General features: G+C 38.6%; 1 protein-coding gene across 1 annotated transcript; it reads right to left on the bottom strand.

Annotated features, from left to right (window-relative positions):
* Positions 1-2,539: 2,539 nt before the first annotated feature.
* On the bottom strand, positions 2,540-8,334 carry ARV1 (ARV1 homolog (S. cerevisiae)). The gene is made up of 5 exons (XM_009082072.1): positions 8,329-8,334; positions 7,403-7,522; positions 5,568-5,721; positions 3,252-3,476; positions 2,540-2,762 (listed from the first exon to the last, which is right to left on the bottom strand). Exons 1-5 carry the CDS (start codon positions 8,332-8,334, stop codon positions 2,656-2,658), a joined length of 612 nt encoding a protein of 203 aa, XP_009080320.1. The 3' UTR covers positions 2,540-2,655.
* Positions 8,335-16,650: the final 8,316 nt, after the last annotated feature.

A 16,650-nucleotide genomic window follows, 5' to 3' on the forward strand; every position in this document is an offset into this window, starting at 1 on the left:
ACAATGACTAAACCATTGTTCAACCCAAGTCTCAATAACATGACTGATTCTTCTGTGCATTTCAGAACAGTGCACAGAACAGTGGTCTTCCAACAGTGGTCTGGAGTTTGCTCCATAGGCCCACGGTATCCCTTTTGATCCCAAGCAAAACTGAGAGTTTACATGGGTTCATTTGCAGGCTGCTGTATTTTTAACCCCAGTGAATCCTTTTCTATGAGTTGCTAAAGCAACTGAAGATGCATAGAAAGGGTTATCCGTCATACATCTTCCAGCACAGATGACTGTTGTATTACAAAAAAGTTAATGGAAAAAAGATGACCTCAAAAGACAAGAAGGAATAAAAGCAAGAGAGATATGACTGTTTTAAACAGGCAAGACCTTAAAATAGTCTTGTTTCTCTCTGCAGCACCATATGGAACACTTCTCCAAAAGCATAAAAAATGCACACGCACATCTGCCCCCACACACACAGAGTGTCCTACATTACTAATGATGCCTCTGAAGATGAAAACCTGTACCACACCTGCTTTTGTTCCATAGCTCTGGAGCTCATAATTGTCTTCTCCCGCCTCAAAGTTGTGTAAGGACAGAGGTGGCTCCTGACAGCATTAAAGTGTGCACAACTGATATGTTATCAGCATATGTGACACAACAGACAAGCATTTCTTCTTCTGGAATGTGTTCACATGCATTCTAGTTCTTCCGAATAAAACTCAGAAAATATCCTGAAATCAATTTTTAATATTCAAAATAAACTTTAATTGAAGAAAACTCTCACCAAATAAAATTTAAATACATTGTATTCATGATTTACAATTTTGGTGCTGACAAGGTAACACTTACATGCAATAACTTGGATTAGTCACACTTAAATGGGCTCCACTCAGCCTTTAGACTGCAACCAGTGCCAGTGCAAATGTCTGGAGGAAACACCCTTTTGTGTATAACCGTGACGCATATGATAAATGTGAAAAAAATTAAAATACCTAACCTAAGAAGAAAAAACCAAAGCACTGTTGTGAAATCATTAGGAAAACAAAACTGACGACAGAAAGCATGGACATCTTCTGAAGAGACATACAGAGTCGTGGGGGGTTGACTCTGTCTGGATGCCAGGTGCTCACCAAAGCCACTCTATCACCTGGGCAGGGGAGAGAAAAATATAAGGAAAGGCTCATGGGTCAAGATAAGGACACAGAGAGATCAGTTACTGTCATGGACAACACAGACTCAACTCGGGGAAATTAGTTTAATTAATTACCAATCAAATCAAGAGTCTTGCATACTTAAAAAGGTTGCAAGTTGGGGTTTTTTGCCTTCTCTTACTTGCTTAGAAAGCTGTGAAGTGTAACACAAATGGCACAAGTGCTGTCAGCCTTTGAGCCAACACAACAGAATCAGCCACCATTTGCCTTTCTGACTGAATAGCTTACATAGCATGGGCAGTTGCATCAGATAAACATGTCTGATGGGTTCTGTGGTCATAATCTAGACTTACTTTAAACCTGTTGGGAATTAACTTGAAGATATTGCAAAATGTTTTTGATTCATTTTGCAAAGCAGATAGGAGACAGCATCTGAGGAAAATGAAGAATGGAGGTAATACCTATGGATAGTAGAGCCTTCCAGAACTGAAGCCAGAGAATTAAACATTGGATGGAATGTAATGGAAACTGGCTTGCACAAAAGAAGGTTTGTGCCTTAACTGCTTCTTGTGGAAACTGATTCTGCCAGTTCCTTGTGGGCCACCTAGCCCCTCCCTCTCTTTGCCACCTGAGGAAAAAGATACAGAACTTCTATACATGTCTCTTTGCTAATTTAGGCCAAAACATGCTTGTTTGTTTAAATTTTTACTCTATTGCTGAACAGCTCATACCTCACTTTTTGCTTCTACTAAACCTGCTGCCAAAACTTAGTATTAAATGCAGAAGCAGCAACCCAACCAACCATGTATACTGATCAGAGTCCTTTCACTCTCTTTTCAGCTTTCAGAACAAAGCAGCAGCATTTATGAGATCACATAAAATTTCAAGCCAGTTAAATCTATAGTTCCTAGAGATTACTCTAGAACTAGGTATTTTATTATTTTGGATTGTTACATGAACATTCCAGAGAATGAAGCTTGGTTTTCCTGCTGTAGTTCTACTCTGCAGCACTTGCCTTTTCTCTAATAAACTGTTTGCACATGTTCACTTTTCTCTTTCAAAATCTGTTTTTGTGGAAATATAAATTTTGGCTTTTACATTTTTCCACTGACTCTCTTCCTCTTAAGGGAACAATTCATCCTCCTCTTTCTGCCAAAATGCAGTGATTGGTAGCAGTGCTGGTTTTTTTAGTGTACCTTTGTCCTTACAGCAATAGCTATGCAGCCAGATTTATAAAGCTATTAAGATAGCGACACATTCATATTTTTAATGGGAAAATAAACAAGCTAAGGCTGAAGTTTTATGGCACATCACAGTAAATAGCCAAACTTCTAAAGTTTCTTGTTTTAACTCAGCCTAAAACTGTCTACACTCACCACTAACGCAGGTTTTTGTTATCTATCACCTTCTTTATCACTATGAAAATAGTGTCTTTGGAGCCTGCTGGCAGAGATCATTCTTAGAAAATGATCATCATGTTTTGGCATTTCTTCGTATCTGGGCTGATATTTCAAACATCCCATTCCATTTTCTGGAACAAGCAGACCACACCATATTCCAAAATTAATCCAAAGAAGATAGCAAACCACGGGAGTATTCGGTTTAAGTTCAATGTAACTGCAAAAGAAAACAGAAAAAATTTATCACATACCATGTAAGAAGATCACAGAAACCATGAGAGAATTCATATTAATTTGAATGACTAAGAAGTCACACAAATCTGTTAAAAATCTACATTCCAAAGCCATGCATAAAATTAACATGAAATTTTGATTTTCCAGACACTCAAAGAATTCTATTTTATGTTTCAATGATCCATGATGAGTTGTCTCAAATTCTAACTGATGGATCTGGTGGATATAATATAGCATGTACAAAGAGATGATGGTGAGATTAGAGGTGATTTTTCTTTTTTAAATAAAGTGTTTTGTTTCATTCACTTTCTGCTAAAATCTAAATAACACAGTTTTAAGCTAGAGTTATTTCAGTTGCATATCTGACAGTGATTAAAAATACACCCACAATAATAATGACTTCTCTAACAGCTGCAATCTCTTACACACATTCTATACACAAAATGCAGAAATAAAAAAGGCAAAACTGTACCTCTGATTGCCTGAGAGTTTGATATCAAGACAAACACTTTTATAAACGCAAGGCACAAAGGTGTGTAGTCATGCTCCCAAATAACAGCTGGAATTAGCAAAAGCTTTCCATAGGTGGACAACAGCAGTGCTTTGAGAAGTAAAATGAAGTCAGACTTTCTTTTCAGCATCTCGGGTGTCATCCACCACAAGGCAATAAAAATACCCACGAAAAATGAAGTTTGTTCTAAAAGGGAATAAAAGAGTTGGATAGAAAGAATTAACTGCCAAAATCAAGTCCAATTCTGGATGAATTTCAGTAAAATGATTTGTCCTGAATACAGCTGAGCCACTTCTACTTAAAAGACACTGGCAAATGTGAATGTCCTCCATCTCCTGTGTTCATTTTAATAGGCAAATATCACTATTACTTACTTAAACTAATTCAGTATCATGACATTCAGAATAATTCCATCACAGAATTCTACCTATAGGATTGTCATCCTTGTAATTTCTGACACCTTATAGCACAGGAAGTTAAGCGTAAGAATCTCTTCACTTTTTTAACAAAAGGAGAGGTTTATTTCAACTGTCTGTTAGCCTGTAAAACAGAATCAATTCTTGTCTTTTTGAGAAGGTCACCAGGAATGAACCCTTTTCATCCAGCAGGAAAAAGGAACACCAAGGTGAAAATATCATTGAGCTACTAGACTTTTTTTGACACTGCATTCCTGTGTAACGCTGGAATGAATGCAGATGTCAAAGAAACTGTCACAACAAGTGTAATAGGTGAGTTACTACTGAAAAATGAGTTTAACATTTTTACTGACATGTTATACAAGCCTACTTAGAGCAACATTAGACAATAAATCATTTAAACTCTCAATATCTAAGGGAAACACTAGTTTTACTCTGAAAGTTTGATTTAAACACTATCACCTGAAAAAGTATGAGAATAAATGTATTAAGCAACAAAACCCAAAACCCCTCCCCTGCCTCCAAGTATAGTCTTAGAGCACAGAAGTATTTACTTTTTACCAGTGATGACACTGGTCTGTATTTTTGTGTACTTGTTTAAAAAAAACCCAAAAGAACAGATATAGCTTTTCTCAATTGTTTACTTTTCTAAGGCTCACCCTTAATGTTGTATCAACTTAATGAATAATGAACCTTGAAGTCAACATGATATACGTAATAAGGCTGAGCTCTTGGAGTTCCGATGAGCAGACTTTGGCCTGTTCAGGACATTCATTGACAGAGTCCCTTGGGAGTCAGTCCTGAAGGGCCAAAGAGTCCAGGAAGGCTGGATGTGCTTTAAAAAAGCTATTGCTGAATATTCAGGAGCAGGCTGTCCCCATGTGTGGAAAGACAAGTTGTCAGGAAAAAAGATCAGCCTGGTTGAACAGAACTTATGCTGGAATTTTGGGAAAAAAGGAAAATCGATTGGCTCGGGAAGGAGGGTCAGTTAACTTGGGTGGACTATAAGGATGCCATGAAGTCATGCAGGAAGTAGATTAGAAAGGCCAAAGCCCAACTAGAACTTGATTTGGCTGCTACAGTTAAGGACAACAAAAAAAAGTTTCTATAAATACACTGGCAGCAAAAAGAGGGGCAAGGACTGTGACCATCATTTGTTGCATGCAGAGGGTAGTGTAGTCACAGGGGACAAGGAAAAAGAAGAGGTACTTAATGCTTTCTTTGCCTCCATCTTTAATATCAACACCAGTTGCCCTCAGGATACCCAGCCCCCAGAGCTGGAAGTTGGTGATGAGGAGATGAGTGAAGCCCCCTTAATCCAGGAGGCAATGGTTACCGACAGGTCGAGATTTGGCCTAGATATTAGAAAAAAATTTTCACTGTTAGGATGTTCAGGCACTGCAATAGGTTGCCCCAGGAGGTGGTGGAGTCATCATCCCTGGAGGTGTTTAAGAGGCATCTGGATCTGATGCTGGAGGTTTAGGGGTTACAGAGGTAGTGCGAGGTGGATGGTTGGACCTGATGATCCTAAAGGTTTCTTCCGACCTTGATAATTCTATGATTCTACATTGGTCTTCAAACTATATCAACAGATTCAGGTGAAGATTTCTGAATATTGCCACTTTTCACTGTTTTCACATCTAATCTTGATCATACAAGTCTGAACTGTAATCAGGATCAAAACAGGCATTTGCATTAAATGAAGGCAAATTAGAGAGCATGTGTGTAATCATGTAACCATACTGGGTTGGACATGACATGACCATTCTGTATTAATTTTTGCAATATGGGCTTGAAAGACTGATGAAGTTATTCCATGCTTAAAGAGTAGATAGTGACATGAACTAATATTCAATCTTACCTAAAGAAGCTATGCCAAACATTCTATAAAAATCCCATTCCTTGGCATATCTGATTAAGTCATCAGGATCTGTATTTTGGCTTGAATCCTGTAGTTGCAACCACCTGATGTAAGCTTCACAGAGCAAACAAAAGATGCAGAGTTTCCCATGAATCTAGTAAATGATAGAATAATAAAAGCATTGGTATTAAATCAGCATAACTTAAAGCATTAGTATGAAACTGGTATTTAAAATACATTTCAACATCTCTATAAAACAAGCTCTGAAGGTTTATTGTTTTTCTTTAGAATATAAACATAATCTGTTGAGCCACTAGTTCAGGACATCATCCTTTTAACATCAGTTAACATGACAGTCAAATTACAACATGCAGAAACCTGCAGGAACAGTTCCATACAGAAGAAGGCATGTAACTGTGCTTTCTAAATCCTAATCCATGCTTTTTTAAAATTGGGAAGGGTGTTTCAGCTAGGAATGCCAACCCAAAGTTGTGTCATAGCTAGCAGAATTTACTATCCAAAATTTCAGTTTAAGGACAACTACTCCATTCGGTGAACTGGTTTAAACAGGTTTGTTTCTCTTTTCCCCTGGGACAGTCTCCATTAGAAGAAACTGGTAGGGCAATTATACCAAAATATTTCTTAGTTCATATAAGGGTGAGGTACCAAAAATAAATGGAGCAATACAACCAAAGAAAACTTTAAAATATCCTCTGAAGTGACTGCAAAAATGACATCGTGAGGGCCCATAGTTAGCATGTGTCCACATTAAAGAGTTTATAAGCCAATGTGTATGTGAGGTGATTTCTGATTTTATACTGATGTGCGTGAATTCTGCTTTTTCCATCAGAGGTTAGTTATGCCAATTGCACACACATGCACAGGCTTAGCCAATTCAAAATTCAACTCTATTTATTTGACTAGATGAAGTTGCCACAGATGGAGTATTTCATCCAGAAGCCTCACAGAAAACATCATTACCACTCTCCAGAAGCACTGAAATAAGTAAAAATATTTACTTGGATTTATGCTTGAAAGACGAGGTATTTATCTACATTGCTTAAACTGGACTGGCTGATATCAACATGAGTACAACATACCCTTACACTTGGATAATTTGCTCTAGATTAGCTTCCCTCTCCTGGGAAATCAATTCTTAGAGTAAAAATATGCTATTCTGTCAGAAAAGCTACACCTCTACACTCCAGTCTGGCCAGCACAACCAAGTTGACTATGTAACTCTGCATCAACAACACTTCATGTGAAAGTCACCATCTTTTGCTATCGCTTGGAGGGCTAATTACTGAGTTAATTACTCAGGAAAAAGCTCATGAGAAATTTGTACAGTAGGTTTAATTGGCATAGTATTGTTAATATGGTATGTTATACTCCTATATATAGTTCATTTCTGCAAAAAATTGTTTCCAACAGAAATGTAATTTGGAAATTAATTTGAAATTAGATCTTTCTCTTACCATATAATTTAACGTATCATCCCTTTAACATCGATTTACACGATAGGCAAATTAGAGGCTGTAGAAAACTGCATGGACAGTTCTATACAGTTCCTTCTCTTTAACATGGAAGGTGACTGCTGTATTTGCTGGTACTGTGGCACCATTACTATGAAGACAGTCTTAGTTCTTCACTGCTGTGAAGAACTGTCTTAGCAACAGCTGGAGTTTGAGATTTCATGTGTTCTATTCATACAACTGGTTCAGCTTGCTGAAATCTGTGGACAGGCAGGAGAAGAAGTCTCTAAAATTTTACAACTATTGAAATCAATGTACCATATCTAAATATATATTTAACAAGGTAGGGGCATAGCAACTTACATTTATCTTTGTATTGAAAAGAATGTGCCTGTATGCTTGTGCTTTACATAAAACAGCATTAATCAAGATGATAACAGGATCATACTCAATGTATTTATCCACAGGTTTCTGGCAGGATTTCTGAAAATCACAAAATAACAAGAATTAGGGGAAAAAATAGAAGGCGAGAGTTTCTGAAATGTTCTTCTAGTCTCAGCACAACTGCATAAATCTAAACTAGCTATTCAATTCTTAAGTCTTACCATAAGGTAATTTTCATTTTCAATACCTTTTTAATCCATCCAGAAAAACTGCTTCCCCTCCCTTGACAGTACAGCTGACACACAGACTCCCCTTATAAAACATTAGATACCATATCAATTTTTACAGGCTTCAGATAAACATCGACAATAAACTATGCGAGCCTGTACTTAGTTATCATTCTGTGCTCCACAGATGCAAAAAAACCCAAACTACCTTCCTGAGCCTCAAGAAATGCACCAGTATCATGATAAAGGCTAACTGATCACAGCTCATCTACTGGGTATTTTGTTTTGGCTATTTTTGGTATTAATTTGCAAAGAAAATTCATCTATCACTTTGTCCTTTTCAAAGATGCTTTATCCTCCTATCTTACCTTCTTCTTTTCAATTAGATCGTAAATGTTATTTTGCTGTTGCATTGTTCTTCCATCCTGTTAAATTGTCTGGATGTTTCAACTGATTTCCATCACTGAACAAACACCATTATATTCAGAACACTGATAACATAGTTTTCACACACAGCTATAGCCAAAGAGCCTGAAGCTGCCACTGAACAGTGGTGAGACACTAGGCCATTACTTCTCCAATACATCTTCTGGTTCCCACTGTGCCTACTAGAGAGGTTATTTCGTCCAGACCACTGGGAACTGCTGGTCATCAACCCCTTCAGCTTTACTGACTTACCTGCATGGCTGATCACTCCTTGACTTGAATTAATGAGAAGGGCTGACAAAAGGCTGTTATGCTAACTGTAAGCAGGTCAGTTAAATAACAGTCTTACAAAAGGCTCATCTAGCTGACCTGAGAGGAAAATAACATCTAGCAGAGAGCTGAGGAGCAGCAGCAACCACTTCAACAAGTGCACTTGCAGAAGGGTGCTTGCCTGCAGGTTGGCTGTCTCCTGCTGCTGATCCTCCAATTCGGCTACTTGTTTTCTCCAAACCTTTCTCCAAAATTAAATCAGTCAAAACCAGGACAGTGTCCAAAGTTAACTTTGCCTTGCTATTTCACAGAATTATTGTAGAATCTGAGAATGCAAAATTTCACCAGCAAATTGACTCAGAAGTCTAACATCTAGATCAAGAAAAACATCTGAACAAATGCATACATTTATGAATAGAGTGTCTAAGGGATTAACTACCACTAGTAAGTGTTTCTTGGTCCAGCTCAAGGAAAAACTTAACTCATTCGGATTAGAAAATACTGTGTATGACAGTACACAAGTTAATGAATTCAAAAACTGACTCAATTAACCAAGAGTTTGATAGGTCTAAAATTAAAGCGAGTGAGATGGAAGAAAGGACATAATTAACCCAAGACCACAGCTATAGAATTTAATAGAGTGAAAAAGAAATTGCCACTTTAATTAAAGGCAGTGTCTTGCTTCATTTCTTCCTACTGGGAAATCATGAACAGATATTCTTATAGGTGGTAATTTACATATGTCAAATCTCTGGGTTGATGTAGCACAGGAGAAGTCCAATTTTTTTTAATATGCATATTTGCACAAGCACTGGACAAGTCCATACAAAAGAAGATTATTCTTGAACACAATGGGCATCATAAGGGTTAGATGAAGGATATCCTACATACAGAATCAATTAGGCTGAAGATGACCTCTCAGATCACAGAATCCAACCCACTACCTAACAGCACCATGTCAACTAGACCATGGCATTAAGTGCCACATCCAGTCTTTCCTTAAACACCTCCAAAGACGGTGACCCCACCACCTTCCTGGACAGTCCATTCCAGTGTCTAATCATCCTTTCTGTGAAGAAATTCCTTCTAATTAGGTCCAACCTAAACCTCCTCCAGCAGTGCTTAAGACTATGTCCCCTCCTCCTGTCCCCAGCTGCCTGGGAGAAGAGGCTGACTCCCACCTGGCTACAACCTCCTTCCAGGTAGCTGCAGAGAGTGATAAGGTCACCTTTGAGCCTCCAGGCTAAACAACTCTAGCTCCCTCAGGTACTCCTCACAGGACTCTTCACCAGCTTTGTCGCCCTTCTTTGGAAAAATAACCCCAGATTCATTATGCTCTCAAATTTTCCTATAACAGAACATTTTTTTGACCAGTAAAGAACAATAATTTCAAGTGGAAGATCCCAACTGAACACTGATCAAAAAATTTGCAGTTAAGAGGCACTGAAAAATTTCCACTGACAGCTGATACGAATTTTAGACAATTAAAATATATCAGACCAACCCTCCAGGCCAAACCAATGATACAGAAATTCTACAGCAAATATAGAAGCAGACTGCTACAAATGAATACACAAATAGTAGCATCTTCTGCCACCCAACTCTCACCTAAATACCAAATATTCTGCAGCTGTGAAAATGTTTAATTTAGTAGTCTGTAGTCTGTCTGTCACCCAGAGCTAGATGTGAGCCCTATTCTTAATATATTACATATTCTTAAGATACTTTATTTCTCTCTGAGTCTCTGCTGTAAGAAGGAATAGTCTTCTGTGCTTATCCAGCCACTGACCTAGCCAGGATGAGTTCATCCACAGATTTGTGAGACCTACAAACCACCTCTGCTGCAAAAGACTTGTGTGTGCACTGCCATAGACTAATTGGACAAGATGAAGATGACACTTGCTGTACCATGAGAATATTACAGAATTAACATACCATCTAGAATGAATTTTCCTCCATACCCATCTTTTTGTTATTTTTCCAGCTGTACTACTAGAACATTTCACACTAACCTTGAATGCTTAGGAAGGAAACCTGTGACTAGAGCCTGACTTCAGTAAAATCAACACAAGCAGTTCTGCACAGCTGTAGCTAAAGGCCTGGGCAGAGTAAGTGAAGAAGGCACAGATTTAACAAACCAAAGCTTTTTCAGTCTTTCTTGAAGAAATGACTTAGTTACCATAGCCAATTCTAAAGCGATAGAAAGAAGTAACTGGATTTCTTAATGCTTTCAAACACTTGTCAATTTCTTCCTTAGATATCTAACTGACATCAGAAACAGGAACTAACTGGTATTTTTTCTTGAAAAAATAAGACTCTACTTTGATTAAAAGGTACTTTCAGATTACATTACAGAAAAGTCTAACTTGACACCATAAATTCTATTTACACATCTTCTGAATTGATAAATTTAAGGAAAATTACAAGTGTTTGACACTGACACACAAAAGTCCAACAGATTCTGTGCTCCCCTAAAACAGGGTGTTGAAAGTATTTTGATATTCTAATGAATTTACATGGATATTAGCTTAGTAATTGTTTGACTAATTAAACATTTAGGAATATTTGACTATGCTTGTCTGTTGTTTCCAGAAAAAAAAAAAGCTTCCATTTTCATAACTTAGAAATTTGATTAATTACCTTAAAATATAAAATAAAAAAATGAGCAAAGGGAGCTTCAAGAAAAAAAGAAACCTTCAAGAGCTTGTGTAACCATGTTCTTCACAGTGTAACATATTGGATTCTTTTTGATCAAAGCAATCTGAAACATTTAAGGAAAGTAAATACATTTTAACATCTCAGTTGTATTAAATACAACAACAAAAAAAGTACTGATATGTTAATTCTAACGGCATGTTTATCAGCCTTTTATAAAATGCTACTCAAAAGACGTAACTCTTTTCTGTTCATCAGAGATACTCAGCTTGCAAAATGTTCACAAACTATGCCCAGTACAATACAGTGTAAAAATATTTGAGAAAGTACCTACTGTCTCTGAAGGGTGAAGTCCCTGAAGTGTATGAACATGACTTTTTTTGAGTCCTTTCTCCAACATTTAAAACATTACTGATTTTTAAAAATAAAAATATTTTGGGATGGGGGTGATGAAAGGGAAAAAAGTTCTTGAAGAGAAAGCCATGGAACATGATAGAAATAAAAATATACACTGAAGAACCAAGCTTCATCCTGAACTAAAAATACCAAGAAAACCACACAAGAAATATATTTGCAAATCTCTGGACATTAGAAACATCAGTGAAACAGTCTCATTTTAATATTCCTTTCTCCAAGGTTTGGAGTTTGGCAATATTAAAGTGACAATGTTTTGCTGGACTACATATGCAGCAAATCTCAACATTTACATAGCTTCACATGAACACAGGTTCATTTACATAGGTTCATAGGGCAAATGAAAGAGACCCATCATCTTGTGACAGTGCCCTTAGTCCCCATTGCCCCTTAAACAATAAAATATAATTAGCTGTGTGACTTTCAGCAAGGGGTTCTTTATTAGGGATGCAGCTAAGTGTCATAATAAGCTGAGAAACAAACCAGCTTGGTTTCGATGCAATCCATTTCAGGAAACAAATTAAAAATACAATTTTATAACTTTAACACCTCTTCCAGGAGTGAGTTGGGCTGTAAACAGTTATGTAAATAAGAAAATTAGCATACTTTATTTTCCAGGATGATCTTTGTTCTCTTGACAGATTCTTTACCTTACCACATAAACATTTGCATTCAAGGCATTTACAGTCTCTCTGCCTTGCTGCAATAAAAGAGCTTTTCAATTACTTTTTTAATTGCAGAAAAGCTAAATGAAGTGTGCATTGCTCAAGCAATTTGGCTTTCTTATTACAAAACACAAGGGGGATCCCGACTGAGCTTTACACACTGCAATGAATAATTTCTTTCCCTTTGTTAGGGTCTGGAACGATTTTAACATTTTATTTTTAAACACAGCAACATATATGTAATTGAAAACCGAATTTTTAAAAAGTTTGTGTGCTTTTCCATCAATATATGAATAAGTAACATTTGCTAATATCCTTCTATATTCATTGCATTTCACAGACTTTATTTCAGGTTAGCCAAATGTGTTCCCACCTCTCATCCCAGCATTACTACTGTAGTAGCAATGTTATCCAAACAGTAATTTTTTTTCTTACTGTTCTTAATGGTTGGTTCAGTGAGGATTATTTACAGATCAATTAAGTTTTAAGGATCTCCAAATAATTAACAAAAACCTTCTCTAGAAACAACCACCTAGACTCACTTCCATCATTGCTTCTGGTTTGGAATAGGGAAAACATCAGTACATTCACAGATGAGGACTAAAACCAGACCCATGAGATGCAAAGTGACTGCCAAACATCACCTTTTCTGGAGGCAATCCCAACATGCCTGGACACCTCCCCTTGCCCCTGTCACTTCCCAGTTATCACACTGAAGAAAAAGCATATTGAACAGGTCTCCCTGAGGAGGTGAGTTTCCTCAGAATTTTATTATCTGTCTTTATATATTTATATATTTTTACTGTGAGGGTGGTGAGACACTGGCACAGGTTGCCCAGGGAGGCTGTGGATGCCTCAACCCTGGTGGTGTTCAAAACCAGGTTGGATGAAGCCTTGAGTAACCTGGTCTAGTGAGAGGTGTCCCTGCCCATAGCAGGGGGTTGGGACAAGATGGTCTTTTAGGTCCATTCCAACCCCTTAACATTCTATGACTTTATGATTTAAGTACCTTTAAGACCTTTTCAAGGAGCAGCAGTCCACCTGCTTCTTGCAATGGCACTTCTGCAGCAAAGTACATACAGGATGAGAAAAATGTTCATCCACTCAATGTGAATCTCAAGCAAGAAGGCATGTGCAATGTCTGGGCTAGGCTTCTGCTGAAACTGTCCTTGATTCAACAAAACAGATTTTTAAAAAAGCTAGAGGAATTTCTGGCAGATAGACACCTTGCAGAGCTTTTAACATGTAACCTTTCCAGCCCTAATTTCATGGTACTGTGTGGACTTCAATGTTTGATAGAAGAAGGTTCCTTTAGTTTCTTCAGTATCCATTGCAAATTTATTCCCAGAGTGGACAGTAACACTTGTGAGGTCTTTAATGCTTGCCCACGTTTAAATCACAATATGGAGTTCAAAGAAACTTTTAATTAAATTCAGAGCAGTAACAAATGCTGCAGGAACTAAACTGAAGCAACATTAGGCTTAATTTCCAAACCTGTATTCTAGTACCGTGGGCTGGAAACACATGTTCCCTAATGGAAGCCCTTAGTATTCGCCTCTGGAAAAAATATCATTCATCTCTTCAACAAATTAGTAGCAGAGTATGAAATCATGATACTTTTCTTAGGCATTCAAATTTAAATCTTCCACCTGAAAATGACATCCAGATCAGGTTAAACACATCCTAAAAATAAATGTAGTAGGGCCAAATAGAAGATGCTGTTGGGAAAACTTAGCTTCTTCAACTTTGAGATGATGTTCCAAAAAGTGTTTAACGACAAGGTCACCCAGAGAATGGCAAAGACCTTTTAGATGCAGATTCATTAATTTACCAAGGATAACTTTTAAACTAGAATTGGGGCAAGTCTGTAGGTCAGTATAAAACAGGGATGATCTTGGCAATGTTCTCCTTGTTCCTAATTTTTCTGAAGGCTCCAGGAAGACCTTACAGCAGCATTCCACTACCTAAAGGGAGCCTGCCAGGGAGCTGGAGAGGGATGTTTTAAAAGGGCATATGGTGACAGGACAAGGGCAAATGGCTTCCAACTGAAAAAAGTAAGGTTAGATTAGATATTGGGAAGAAATTCTTTACTGTGAGGGTCACAAGGCACTAGAACGGGTTGCCCAGGGAAGTGGTGGATGCCCCATCCCTGGAAGTGTTCCAGGCCATGGCAAGGGGGTTGAAACTAGATTATTTTTAAGGTCCCTTCCAACACAAACCATTCTGTGATTCCATTATATGGCTGAAGGCATAAATTTTATACTTGTTCTTTTGTATCTGACTTGTCCTTGATTTTGGATACCAGTTTGAACCTCCACCTGAAAGAGCTCCAAAGAAAACCATTTACATTTTTATCATGTACCAATGATGAATTTTAACATGATTTGACTACCAACAACCTGATGCAGATCATATCCACTATTAAGCACAATACATTATGCTAACACCAAAAAAAGCAACTAAAAATCAATTTCTCCTTGCAGTTTGTATGTCTAAAGCCAGCAGAAATCAATCTCCATTACCTTGTTTGTCTTTTGCCTAAGAAAACCACTGCTCTCACTGGTTTTTTAAATGTTGACAGAGATTTTTGTGCACACTTTCAGCTGGTCTATGCTCTACAGCAAGAAGCCATTTAAAATGACTGCTGGGCTGGGAAAAGGGTAAGATGTGAATCAGCTCCTTCTACTATCACCAGTAACTTGTGCATTCCTTGTGTTCAGTCTCTTGTTGATAACAGAAGCTGAGATCTAATATGTACCTCTTTCAGCTTGAGCTAGGCCAGTTTACATGTCCCCAAATGTGAACTGGCCACAGAACTTTGGTCATCTACACTCTCTATTTTTCTAAGAAGTACTTGAATGACTCCAAGTTTTAAAGTTGTAAAGGAATCCATCACAGATTTCATACAAAGCTTTTTAGAAATCCGTTGTTTATAGCTTCACTGTTTGTAAATTAATCCATCTTCTATCCGCATTCTCAAAATGCCAAGGGCTACAGAACTGGGGGAAACAACCACAAAGGAAGTTTGAATGATACACAGCTAATTCCTTACAAAACATTCAACACCAGGTTCCCTCAATTTTATAAAGAGCAGACAGGATGTTGTGAAACAAAGTCACAGATAAAATCAAAGGCTGTATAGATAAAATCAAGACGTATTTGCAGATCCTTCATTCCATTTTTTCCCCCCATACTGAAATATAGTGTGCTAAGTGATCCAATTTTTTACACGCTACCAAAAAAAGGTAGAAAAAAAGTCAAAACTGACACTGGAGACAAGTCTACATAAACCCTATTGAAAATTCAAGAGTAATTTAGAAATAGTTGAAAACACTGCTGAAAAAAGGTCATTTTTTTTTCACTGCTGCTGCTGCAAAATCACCAAGAAAACATAGGAGATACTGAAAGAGAAAAAAGTTATTTTAATATTATGAAAACACTATGAAAGAAGTAAAAGAACTGTGAGAGGCAGAATGGGAAAGAAGTAGACAGCCTAGAACATGCTGGTGCCATTTTAATAAGCTGGGTAGGTAATACAGAAGTTCTCATATGTACACTCATAGAATCACAGAATATCCTGAGTTGGAAGGCACCCACAAGGTGCCAACACAGGTCCAACTCCTGGTGCAGCACAGAACAGCCCCACGAATCACATCATGTGTCTGAAAGCATTGTCCAAACACTTGTTGACCTCTGTCAGCCTTGATGCTGTGGCCGCTTCCCTGGGGAGCCTGTTCCAGGGCCCAACCACCCTCTGAGTGAAGAACCTTCTTCTAATATCTAACCTAACCCTACCCTGACTCAGCTTCATGCTGTTTCCTCAGGTCCTATCGCTGGTGAGCAGACAGATTGGTGCCTGCCCCTCCATCTCCCACCGTGAGAAAGCTGTAGACTGTTTGAGGTCTCCCCTTGTCTCCTCTTCTCCAGGCTGAACAGAAAAAGAAAGAGGTCAATGCTTGCCCCTCCACTTCCTTTTGTGAGGAAGTTATATACAACTAGGTCTCTCCTAAGTTTCCTCTTCCCCAGGCTGAACAGTCCAAGTGCCCTCAGCCACTCCTCCTATGGCTTCCCCTCAAGGCCCTTCACCACCTTTGTTGCCTTCCTTTGGATGCTCTCTAACAGCTTTATATCCTTGTCATGTTGTGGTGCCCAAAGCTACACACAGTATTCGACGTGAGGCCGCACCAGTGCAGAGCAGAGTGGGACACCAACCTCCCTCCCCCAATCACTGGCAATGCCTTGTCTGATGCACCCCAAGGACATAGCTGGCCCTCCTGGCTGCCAGGGCACACTGCTGGCTCGTACTCAGCTTGTCATCGACCAGGACCCACAGGTCCCTTCGAATAATCATCCCTCAAACCCTGACGTTTCGGTCCAACCGTTCCCAGCGGCGCAGGAGCCGTGTTTAACCACAGAGCCACCACACTCCCGCCCTTCAGCGAGCACCGCGCCGCGTACACACAGGACGGACGGCACAGCGCGTCCACGCGGGCGCTCTCGAGTAACGGGAGGAAACGGCGTCGGGAAGCAGTGCGGGCGGAACACCGGGAATACGGCCAGGGAAAACGGC

This window comes from Acanthisitta chloris, unplaced genomic scaffold (assembly GCF_000695815.1).
Source record: "Acanthisitta chloris isolate BGI_N310 unplaced genomic scaffold, ASM69581v1 scaffold17689, whole genome shotgun sequence".
Classification (NCBI taxonomy): Eukaryota; Metazoa; Chordata; class Aves; order Passeriformes; family Acanthisittidae; genus Acanthisitta; species Acanthisitta chloris.